This window comes from Oculina patagonica, chromosome 8, assembly GCF_052425735.1.
Source record: "Oculina patagonica isolate OP01 chromosome 8, crgOcupat, whole genome shotgun sequence".
In the NCBI taxonomy this organism is placed as follows: Eukaryota; Metazoa; Cnidaria; class Anthozoa; order Scleractinia; family Oculinidae; genus Oculina; species Oculina patagonica.
The window spans coordinates 30,080,009-30,091,593 of record NC_135765.1 but is presented as its reverse complement, the minus strand read 5'-3'; the positions used below and the strand labels follow the sequence as shown (position 1 = coordinate 30,091,593).

Genomic DNA, 11,585 nt, shown 5'->3' with positions numbered 1-11,585 from the left:
GATGCCTTCCATTTCATGCAAACACTGTAGAGTGAACGCCCACAAAATAAACTTCCAAGATTCGAGCCAAAATACAAATACACTACAGAGGCCCGTCCATTGTCTCTAATTGATTTCCAGTGTCGGTTCTCGGGGAGAAATACTTGTGGCGAACAAGCAGGACGGTTGTTTCAGTGCAGACGAAATATTTCTTTATCAAAAAGAGAAACATGGACATCTAGGGGCCAATTTTTGGCTCGGAAGGAATGGACAGCTTTTACCACGGCAACCTCGTTACCAGGGCTTTTCCCTTGCACTGGGAACGAGGTTGAGGGGTACGGGTGAGGGTCCACCGCGGTCAAACGACAGAAATATGCAAAAAATAAGAAAAGTACTGCAAAGATAAGGTTTTAATTTTCAAAAGTTCAAAGTTCGATACATAACCGTTATCCTAAGGGTTTACTAAGTTTTTTGGAGCTTTACTAAAAAAGTTCTACGTGTTTGAAAATAGCGATATGCGGACTTGTCGGCGCCATTTGTCAAAGCGCCTTTGGTTCGGAACTTCGGATGCGAAACATTTAAAAAGTAAAAACACTGGTTTACCTGAGGGAATGGGATTATGCTTTCACTCGGCAACTATTTTTATCTATCCTTGCTCTTAATAACACTTCAATTTGAACAAAAAAAACGGCGAAATAGAAAGAAAACCTGCCTGAGAAGTTTGACCGCGGTGAAGGGTGAGGGAGGGTACCCTCTCTTCATCCTACTGCCAAAAGCACCAACCCAACCCAACCCCCAGCGTTTTGTGAGGATGTTATGACATAGCCCGCGATCCGAAGCTTCTGGGAAATTTTATGATTGATTGCTTTGTTCCGGGGAGCAAAGCCCTGGAACAAATGTCCATTGTCCAGGCTCCTTTCTTAAGCACCAAGCATAAGATCGACCCTGGCCTGGGAACCAGTTAACAATCCGCCCAACTCGTTTTATTCTCAGCTTTTTGGATCAAAGAAGGGGGGCGTGATGGCCTAATGATAAGTGCGCTGGGCTCTGGATCAACCACTCCGGGTTCGAGGCCTGGCCGGGACACTGCGTTTTATTCTCGGGCAAGACACTTTACTCGCTGGGGGGTACCGGTAACCCTGCGATTGACCAGCATCAGGAGCCCATACCAGCATCCCATCCAGGGGGAGAAGAAATACTCCTTGTCGCTTGACGCTATACGGAAACCGGATAAACTCCGGCCTAATGCTCCACTAGAGGCTTTCATTACTTTTAGGGACTTGCGCTGGATAGGAAAAAACAACTGTCTTATTGCTCGCGCAAAATGGAGTAAACAAAAGTATTAAGTGCTGCCCTTACTATCAAATAAAAAGCTAGCCGCAAGCAAACCAGAGAGAAACTAACCGCAAGCGTACCGGAGTGGAACTAGCCGCAAGCAAACTGACCCCTGACCCTCCCAAAGACCAAAGAAGGCGACAATTTGTCTTTTTAAAACTCTTTCTCGCAAGTTTACCTTTTTCTGTATGGAGTACAAGTAAGACTGGATACCCTGGGGATAGTCTTAGCTGTCCTCGTCCCCTTGTCCCCGACCCTCCCGTCCCCGACTTTGTCCCCCCTCCCATGACAGAAACCGCTGGACCAATCAAAACACTGAAGCGAAGATCCTATTTGGAGGGTTTGGATGCAAGGGAGAATTTATACCTACAACAGCATTTTTCGCCAATTTTTGCTTAATAATTTGGCAAGAATTACTTGGCAATTTATGTTACGTCGCTTTTATTAAATTTCGGCTGTTTTAGTGGATTATCTTTTCACAACAATGCTTTAACTCTGCTAGCAGTTTTCTCCATGACCTGTCTTCGGTTTATGATCACGTAGCCAAATTCTCCAAACCGACATATTTTTTATTTTCTTTCTTGACTTGGTAGGTCATGGCAGGCAGAAAAGTATGAATTTGAGCGCGATTTATTTGGTGTTTTTAGCATGGAAACTGTCGAGAGTTCTTCAAATGTAGAGAGAGTATCTGAGAACCCAAAGGATTCGAACGACGGTCGCGGAACCTCGGCTGAATTCGACAACATCCAAGATGGCGGCCATGTTGTTTCCTCTGTGGTCGCAACTACGGTTCAACAAAATCCTTTAGGACTTCTTGTTCCTACGGCGTCGGTCGCTCAAGTTGGTGAGTTAAATTCTCTATCCTTTACTAATACTACTAAACGTAACAAAATCATTTAGTTCAATCGCAAGAGGGATATTTTTCTCAATGCTTTAAGCCTAAATCGAAAATATCCACGGGAATTACAGTTAAAATGCGATACATGTGAAATCAACAAAACAGCTGATTTCATTTTATACCGAAATTAGCGAAATAACCACCAAATTGGATTTTAAGGCTAAGCAATTCCCCTCGTGTTTTTGTGTAACTTCATAGCTTTGTAGTTACTAAGAAAAACTTGGAAAGAAAAACAAACAAGCCTTTATAATAGTGACATCCAAGTCCAATGTGTCTGCCATGTTGTTTTCACTCTACTTGACTAGAACGACTCTAGATCGACATTTATTAGTGGGATAAATGAATAAGCGAAGCACATATGAGAACATTTTCTAGATATCATTGTTCGAGAAAATGAAACTCTCTGCTTATAATTTCCACTGACCTAATTGAAACGATTAAGAATAAATTATTATTGATGCCCAGTGGGATGTTAGCTTTGTATTATTAGTCCTTTTCACAGTTCTAGAAGCCACCTTGACGGGTAGGCAACACCTATAGAAATTACAGTGTTTGTTTAGGAATCTGATGGCAAATAATTATTGACTTCTGAGGCCTTCCAAGGGGTAAAAGCGACAAGGGACATGACCCTGAATTCTGGCGACACAGGATCATTTTAACAGTGACAAGAGACATCATTATAGCATTGAATACTTCGGACATCTTTGGGAATCTTCGGGAGTCTTCGGAAATGGTCGTGTCATCTCCGGAAATCCTAGCACTCTCGGGACAAAAATCTCACGCCTTTGAACCAGAAAAAGTTGGCAGGTATACAACGGTTCCCAGAAACATGCGACATTAGGACACAGCAACCCCCCTTGGAAGGTCTCACTTCTGAACAATTTATGAATTGCAAAGTTAAGATACTATGCTGTCAGCAAAGGATTGTATTCTCCAAATTTGATGGATGTGGCTGTGCTAGAAAGCGTTTTTGAAATTTCTGTACATCATTTTGTCAATACATTTTTTTCCACATATTTTAACATTCTGGTTCAGTAAGTTGAGGGTTCACAAAAAAATATATAGACAAAATAAAACAGCGTGTTCTACATCAAGAACATAACACAATGACCCTTGCCAGGGGCCTGTTTCTCAAAAGCCCCAAAAACTTTTCAGGTCCATAAAGCCTTTTTTTTAATTATCTGTACCATAAAGACAGAGATGTGTACAGGTCTCAAAATTTGTATGTTCCAAGGGAAACTCTGTTCATATTAAAAATATGCGAATAAAACGGCCACCTGTAGTCATGAGATTTGAGATTTTGCTTTGGCTTTCCGGGTGCGAAAACTTCTCGGGACCTTTGAGAAATGGGCCCCAGGGCTTGAACCTGAATCGGTCACTCGCTTCCTATATCCAGTACACTAATCTTTCCCCCCCCCCCCCCCCCTCACACACACATGTGCGCCGCCAAACAGAACAAAATTAGATGATACCTTATGTGGTAAAAATCGTCCTATGTGAATTGTACAACAGCCCTGAGTGACCTAGTCCCTTTAACCTGTCAACTGAAATTGCCGCTCACAACAGCTCACACGTGTGCGTATAAGCACAGGCGGCCCAAGCTCACGATGTGAAGAGTTGAAATACATTGTAATACTCTTTTGAAATACGCGAAACGTGACTCTCGCCTGGTGGCATATGGAGGTGTTGTGTTACAACGATTTGTATTTATAAAGGTTTGTATGGGAGAAAACGCTTTTGAATTTATAGCTAAATATAATGATATTTTGACAATAAAATCAACTTCCCTCGATGTCTTGTTGTTATATCTGTGGTTATCTCGGTTCTCAGGCCGATCCGAGGCGTTTTAAGCAAGTTATGCCATTTTGGGTTTCCACTGCTAAGAAGAAGTAAAGGCTGAACACTCAATTCCGGACTGTCTGCCGCTCGAACCGAAAATATCTCGTAAAAAGCACGGCAATCGGCCCAATTCCTTCCCAGAATAAAAGTAGAGGTTTAAGCGCTCCTTTTCCGTAAGATTCCAACTCGAATACATCCCCATAGCGCACGCCACAAAGCTTCGAAAATATCATTATATTTAGCTATAAATTCAAAAGCGTTTTTTCCTATACAAACCTTTATAAATACAAATCGTTGTAACACAACACCTCCATATGCCACCAGGCGAGAGTCACGTTTCGCGTATTTCAAAAGAGTATTATTTCAACTCTTCACATTGTGAGCTTGGGCCGCCTGTGGTATAAGATCTAATGTTAGATTGTAACTTTTGCTGAAAAATCATCTTCTTCTAGTATCGACAGCTGATGGCCTGGTCCAGAAAAACTTCCCTGCACTTCAAAATGCAACCAAGCCAATACCAGCCAGTGTATTCTCTTACAGATTTGCTTCTCCAACTAGTAACCAGACTCCATATTATGTGTCCTCAGATATAGTGCTAAGGTGAGTTTTACAGTTGACTTTTAAGTCCCCCCCCCCTCCCTGGATTTCCTAGGTCAACATACCCTATCTCAATTTCCTATTTCTTACAGAAAAGTACATTTTCTAACTCAACAAGTAACATTTGGTCCCAGGGGGGGTACTCCGGCTTGTAAATGACGGGGATGATCGAATGAAGGCAAAACTCAGGACCCAAAAAAATCCCTAAGTCTTCCGACATTACCCAAAAAAATCCCTAGACCAAAAATAACCCCCCAAAAAAATCCCTTGTCAAATTACCCCCAAAATTGCCAGGAGGGGCAATAATATAACACAAAGAAAACCATTAAAAATTGAACGCTTGTGTTTGTTTATTCAATACGCCAAGGCCGCGCCAAGGCACTTTAGTTGTTTTTAATAGCCAAAAAAATCCCCTACATTAATCAAGTCACCCAAAAAAATACTTGCCAAATTTTCCAACCAAAAAAAATCCCGGAATCGAAAATTTCAAACCCGAAAAAATCCTTCGATCATCCCCGTTATTTACAAGCCGGAGTACCCCCCCTGGGCATTTGGTATCATTCACACATAGTAGAAGAACAAAAAACTTGCCTGTACAATGCATGCAAAAATTGTTTACTTAATATAAAATCCTTGTTAAGGCTGATTGTTGACCAACTTTTTTTTCCTGTAATAACCTGTTTACTGTTAAATACCAAGTCTCATTGTTCTCTCCCTTTAATAGTGGAGGTATTGCCCAGCAGACCAGAAGAAGAATTGTACACAACGAAGGTAAACAAACCTTAAGACTTGCTCTTCAATTTTATATAATATTGCACAATATTGATGAGAAACAAACACTGTCACATTCCTTTGATGATAAATGGAAGCCCTTTTCCAAAGCTACAGTAGGGACAAGGCATCTGTTTTTTAAATGTTTCACTTGAATAACCTTTCCTCATAAAATAATTAGATGAATCAATCATTCAGTGGTCTATTCAAGATGTGCAAGTTTACCATGTTATAATACATAACTGTAATCTTTTAGTTTATTGGAAGGTTACACTGATAAATTAATTAATAGTAGGGCAGTGTCATGAGAAATCTTCTAAGTTTTTGTGTAAACTAGGATAGAATTATGAGGTGGCACTGTGTGATCACTGTCAATACTTGAAAATGTCGGCCTGACTTTTTCAAGTTCAAGGCCATTATGGTCCTGTCCATCTGTAGAAAAACCACCCCCTGTTAATAATGTTTCTGACTAGAACAGTATGTTTTATCAAGGCCAGGCCACTATTAGTGGAGTCCAATCATCACTAACACCTTCACTGCATTTTCAAGGAGCACTTAAGGATGTTCGCGCTAATTGTTTATGCGCATCCCTACTGCCCACGTAATTCATGTCCCAACGCCGTGCCACGCCATACTTAAAAAAAAATTTCTAAGAACATATAGGGTGAGTTGCCGTTCCGCTTGCTTCGCCTGCAATTTGCTCTCTTAAATGGTCGGTGACCCCTACTTTTTTCTTAAAAAAAAAAAATCTATCGAGTGGAAGTTTGATTTTTTTGTCACACTGACGGTTTAAATTCCACTTTTTAAGCTTTCCTTTTTGCTGTACAACAGTTTCAAATTTGTTTTTCCAGGGTTAAATTTACAAAAAGATGGCAAAACTAAGAATTATTTATGCAACAGACGCACTTCTACAAAATGTCATCTTCGATATTTTTAACCACAAACCCTGCATACCATGCTGAATTACCGTGTGCCAATTTTTCAAAATCAGGGTAGTTTTCCACACACTTTTTCTCTAAAACGAAGTCAGTGACCCCAATTTTTTTTGCATTTCTGACACAAGTAACTCATTATCTGACCGCAGCAAAAAAATTAAAGAAATCTATCAAGTAGAAAAATTTTGGCACGAACGTCCTTAATCATGGCGACACTGTCCCTTCAATTACATGTACTAACTTTTATAATTTGTGTTTTTAATAATTAAGCACATAATTATTCAATAATTATCATCTCTTATATCTGTCTGTATTTAGTGGAACGAAGGAGAAAAGACAAAATTAATAACTGGATATTAAAGCTTGCTGATGTTGTGCCACAGTGCAGCTGGGGAAAGCAGGTATTTCATATCACACAAGCTTAGACTATTTCTTGCAAATAAAGTATTGTGTCCACAGTCGCAAACCCCAAGAAACAACATTGAGTAGGGGAAAGAGGGACAAAATATTTTTACCCGCTTGCAGGTCAGGACATTTGTGCAAAAATTTGTGAAATGCATTGTTTAAACTTAGTAGTTTTGTCCAAGATTGTAGTGCACTTGCACAATCTCATCATCAGAAAATTCTGGGTTAAATAATAATTTCATACTGTGACAGAGCCAGACAATATAGCCAACAATATGATAAAGTCTTTGTCAAGCCTAGTAGTGGCTTATCAGGCCGGAACTTATCCTGCTTTCTGTAGCATGAAGCAACTGAGAGTATTTCTACTCCCTCCTAGATAGGATGCTAGTCCATCGCAGGGTTACCCCCCAGCATTAGTTCGCAGGAACCCATTTACACACTGGGTGGAGAGAGGCACTGTGAGAATCGTCAGTGTCTTGCCCAAGAAAACAACGCAATGGCCAGGCCACGAACCCAGACCCCTGGATCTCGACTCCAGTGCGATGTAATGGTTAAGACATACATGTTGGTGCTCTGTTGTAGACCTCTCAGCTAACTTTGTCATTTTTTGATAATTGGTTTGAAGCATTTAAAACATAGCCCTGAATGAGTGAAACATGGCCTGAGGCATTATTTTTTATTTTACAATTTGTTGAGTTTGAACTAATTAATTTTTGATCTGATTCTCCAGAGTAAAAACATTGTTCTTGAAAAGACAGTTGAATACATAAACCAAGTCAACACTCAGCTCAAGGAATTATCTAATTTACAGCAGAGAGAACAAAAGCTAGGTAAGGGATACCAGCCTGTGTTCTGTAGAATGATAAAATTATGTATTTTAAATAGAGACTTTATTTCTTCTCCACCGCTTTTCTAAGAAGGCCCCCATTCCTTCTTTGAACTCCACTCCCCCCCCCCCCATCCTTCATTTTTTAAAGGTCAGCACATACAAAGAAACTAGTTGCAGAAACTTGTTGTGGAGACTTGTCCTTGGACCAGTCACACCTATTAGCACTCAACAAGTCGCACGGATAAGTCCCCTGTAGTGTTTCCCAGGGGGGGGGGGACTCCCATATGTGGCCTATATAGGTATGTGCCGCCCGATAGGGTATGGTTTTTGAGGTTCTCAGTCCTTAAAATAATAGGGTATCATTTTTGCTCCTTTTGGCAATGTGTTCCCGGTGTGATCCTTAGATAGGGTACCTAAATTTTATTAGCTAAAATAAACGCCCAGCTAAACGGAATAATGTATCTTAAAAACTGAATTTTCTGTTCAGGTATTAGTAATTAAAAGCGATTTTAATAAGATTTGTGTCTTGCCGTGCGCGGTTAGCCGTTATTTGCGTCGTCACGGAACGCTTCCCCTCCCCTTGAATAGGGTGTCATTTTTTGGTTTTGGGCCTTAAATAGGGTATCAATTTTCGCTTTCTTTATCCTTAAATAGGGTCAGGGTTTAAGAACCTTGGCGGCACACCCCTATCCAAAATTTATAGGAGTACCCCCCCCCCCCCCCGGGTAGTGTTTACACGAAGGGACTAGTCCCAGGACCTACCGCTTGGTTTCTGATTCTAGTTGATTTTTTATTTTGGTCACAGCTCCGTAAAAACTAAAATCTTAATTTAAGACCTTTCGTCTCACCTCAACACCAGAACAATAGGTGACGTAACTTCTCAGCTATTGTTTTGGTGCTGAGGTAAGACGAAACATCTTAAATTAGGATTTTAGTTTTTACGGAGAGGGAGTAGTCATACAAACAGTACATAAGAAGGGACAAGCAAAATTTCCTAGGACTAGTCCCTATGACTAGTTAACGGATTCAAACCAGTTTGAATTTGTAGGACAAGTTGCAGGGACCAAAATTTGAGTGTTGCAACTACCAGTGCATGACTTTTACTCATGCCGTAATGTGCTTGCTTGCTGTTAAAAGCAAAATGGCTATTCAGCTGTGCCTGTTGTGAAAGTATACTTCTTTTCTGATAGGCTTTATGTTCATTTTATTCCACTCAGCTCAAGAAGTTCAACTACTGAAAACCCGACTTGGAACTGTTACCAAAGAAAACAAGCAGTTAAGAGATTTATTAAAGAAGAACAACATAGCTATTCCAAGAAAGATTCCCACGACGCCAGACTCTACTCCTTCTGTCATGCCAAGTGTCACTGTTGCTATGACAACAGAGGTCTTGACATCGAGAGAATCAACGACTAGGGCCATGGCAACTACATCAACACCACAGGTCACCAGTCAAACAACAGCGACCAGTAATACCACCTCTCCTGCTACTGCAACTACTGCTGTTGTTAATCAACTACCAATCACTTCTGCGTCTGTGGCAAAGGAGCAAACAAAGAGAGAATCAATTGCTTATGTAGCTCCGTTTATCATTACAACTAACCCAGTTTCTGTGGCAAGTACTACGGCATCTGTTCCAACTCCAGTTACGTCCCCTCCAGCGGTGCAAGTTGCGACTACATCTGTTGTGCAGAACAGTGGCAGTAACCCTGGACAAATTGCATTAAATCAGCTACAAGGAAATGTAAGCAGTTTGGCCATTCGCAATCCGACCTTCAATCCCCCAGTTGCGCAGTTTGGAAATAATTTGTCGTATTCTGTGACACAGCAACCTTTACAGACCGTAAGCATGCCAGTCAGCTCCACTCCGCAAGTCTTGCAATCTCAAGCAGGATACTCAAGTCACAGTGTAGCCGCAATCATGAAGGTGGCATTACAGCCCGGCACGACAGTTTCTCCAATAAGTGTGGTGAATGCCGTTCCGCTGGTTGCTTCTGCAACAGTGCATAACACTGCGGCTATCCTTAACCTTCAACCTACTGTCATTAATTCGCCTGCTGTTGTTCCTAATACAATTCAAGTGTCGACATCAACACCTTTAGTTCTTCCAGTGTCAAGCAGCCTTGTGAATCAACATACGGGAATGAGTAATACTGTGTCACAAAGCAGCAGCTTGCCAACATTTTATGTGACCACTGCTCCAAACCAGAGCATGACTGTGTCTGGGGTGAACAATCAGAATAAAGGGAGTACTCCTCGACTTAACGCTTTAACAGATGTAAGCAAAAACCAAGGAGGTTGTAAAACGAAAAAATCTGGACCTGCTAACAAGGCTCAGAAAAAATCAGGGGTTAATACAAGTCGAACTCAAAACACAAATAGAAACTCGCAAAACAAAACTCAGTCAGAAAATAAAACAGGTTCAACCACAAATAAGCGTGGTGCGGCACACTTGTCTGCGACAGACAACGCCAGAATGGCAAAAAGAACAAACACTTGCAGCTCCCAAGAACCACAAGGAAATATGAATATTTGTCAGCCTCAACAGGAGATAATGACCATACAGACTTTCAATGTGAATGCTTTGATCCCAGGTATTGCGAATCAGGTTTCGGTCCCAGCTAACAGCATGTCAACTATAGTTCCAACTCAAGTAGATTGTAGTAAACCAGCTGTACAAGTTTCTAATATAGGAATGACCCAGACTGGTCAGGTGCCGCGCCTTTCACATAGTATTGCATCATTAGCTGGATTACCACAGAGCATGGGGCAGTCGCAAGCCTCGCAAGTTCTGCAGCAGCATCAACAGGTCTCCCAGCTTGGATCTGGAAGCCTGAGTTTCTCAGCAGAGTCACTGCTTGCCTCCAGTGAAGTTGTTTTGCCAAATATTCCGCACATAACGACCACATCAGTTAATAATTCTGAAAACAATCCAAATCAACAAAGCACTGTAACAATGGCTGTGGCTCCGGTAATTCACAGTACACCCAATGAACAAGGTCATACCCAGAGCTTTTCAAATTACTCTGCGGAAGCACTGATTGGAGGAAACGATTTAATGGCAGATTCTGTTATGTCACAGGACTCCCAACTACAAACCCGACCATCCAGGACAACTTACTCAGACTTTTCGGCAGAATCTCTAATCGGCTCCAGTGATTTAAACTCAAGCTTGTCATATGCTATCGATAATCTCATCTCGTCACGCTCAGATGCAAACTACAACAGTACTGCAATGGTTTCTGTGAATCCAAACTTGCTTCATTCCGTTAAGTCAAATGTTAGTCATGACGCTAGTGCAAACCCTTTGCGAGCTCTTGCAGCCATGCCAGATCTTGTAGAACAGAAAGCAGCAATGCCTAACAGTCATTCAACAGCACACTATAGCAGCTCTGTATCAAACAACACATACAGAATGTCTCCTCCAAATTCTGCAGCATCACAGTTTACATTTATAAGTAACACCTCTAGCAGAAAACAGGCAGATGGCGCCATGCAACAGCAAGGAGTGGTACAATCTGCAAATTCAACAAACAATGTTTCTGTGCCATCTACCAGCTTTTTAAAACATTCGGTGGATAGTATTACATCGTCTTTTTATGCAGTTGGTAATGCTGGTTCAAGTTTCCCGTTGGGAACAAACTCGGCTTCTGGGAATTCATTTCAAGGGCAGGGATCATTTGCTGTGGAGCCCTTTTCTAGCAACCAGCTTTCTTTTGGTTCAATGGCAAATCCATTTTCACCCACAAGACCTTTTTTTAATCATAGTTCTACCATGGGAAGTTTTGTTTAACTTGAACATTTTCAAACTTAAAACATTTTATAAATATATTAAATTATTACTAGACATTGTAGTGCGAAGTGTTGCTATATATTTTTTCAAGCCAAGTATTTTTTTTTGAGACTGTAGAGAAGTTAAAATACGAATGACTAGTAAACAAAAAACAACGACAATTACACACTACTATGTCTTAATCCACCATAAGAAAAAAATGGC

At 41.0% G+C, this 11,585-nt stretch overlaps 1 protein-coding gene across 1 annotated transcript; it reads left to right on the top strand.

The window, feature by feature from the left end:
- Window positions 1-1,760: 1,760 nt before the first annotated feature.
- LOC144662219 (uncharacterized) lies at window positions 1,761-11,585 on the top strand. The gene is made up of 6 exons (XM_078522984.1): window positions 1,761-2,158; window positions 4,504-4,651; window positions 5,373-5,419; window positions 6,673-6,755; window positions 7,490-7,589; window positions 8,806-11,585. The coding sequence occupies exons 1-6, from the start codon at window positions 1,963-1,965 to the stop codon at window positions 11,379-11,381; spliced, it is 3,150 nt and encodes a 1,049-aa protein (XP_078379110.1). The 5' UTR covers window positions 1,761-1,962; the 3' UTR covers window positions 11,382-11,585.

Coding starts and splice junctions, on each gene's coding strand:
- LOC144662219 (XM_078522984.1), top strand. CDS start 1,963: ATGGAAACTGTCGAGAGTTCTTCAAATGTAGAGAGAGTATCTGAGAAC. Junction 4,652..5,372: donor TCCTCAGATATAGTGCTAAG/GTGAGTTTTACA, acceptor TCCCTTTAATAG/TGGAGGTATTGCCCAGCAGA. Junction 5,420..6,672: donor AAGAATTGTACACAACGAAG/GTAAACAAACCT, acceptor GTCTGTATTTAG/TGGAACGAAGGAGAAAAGAC.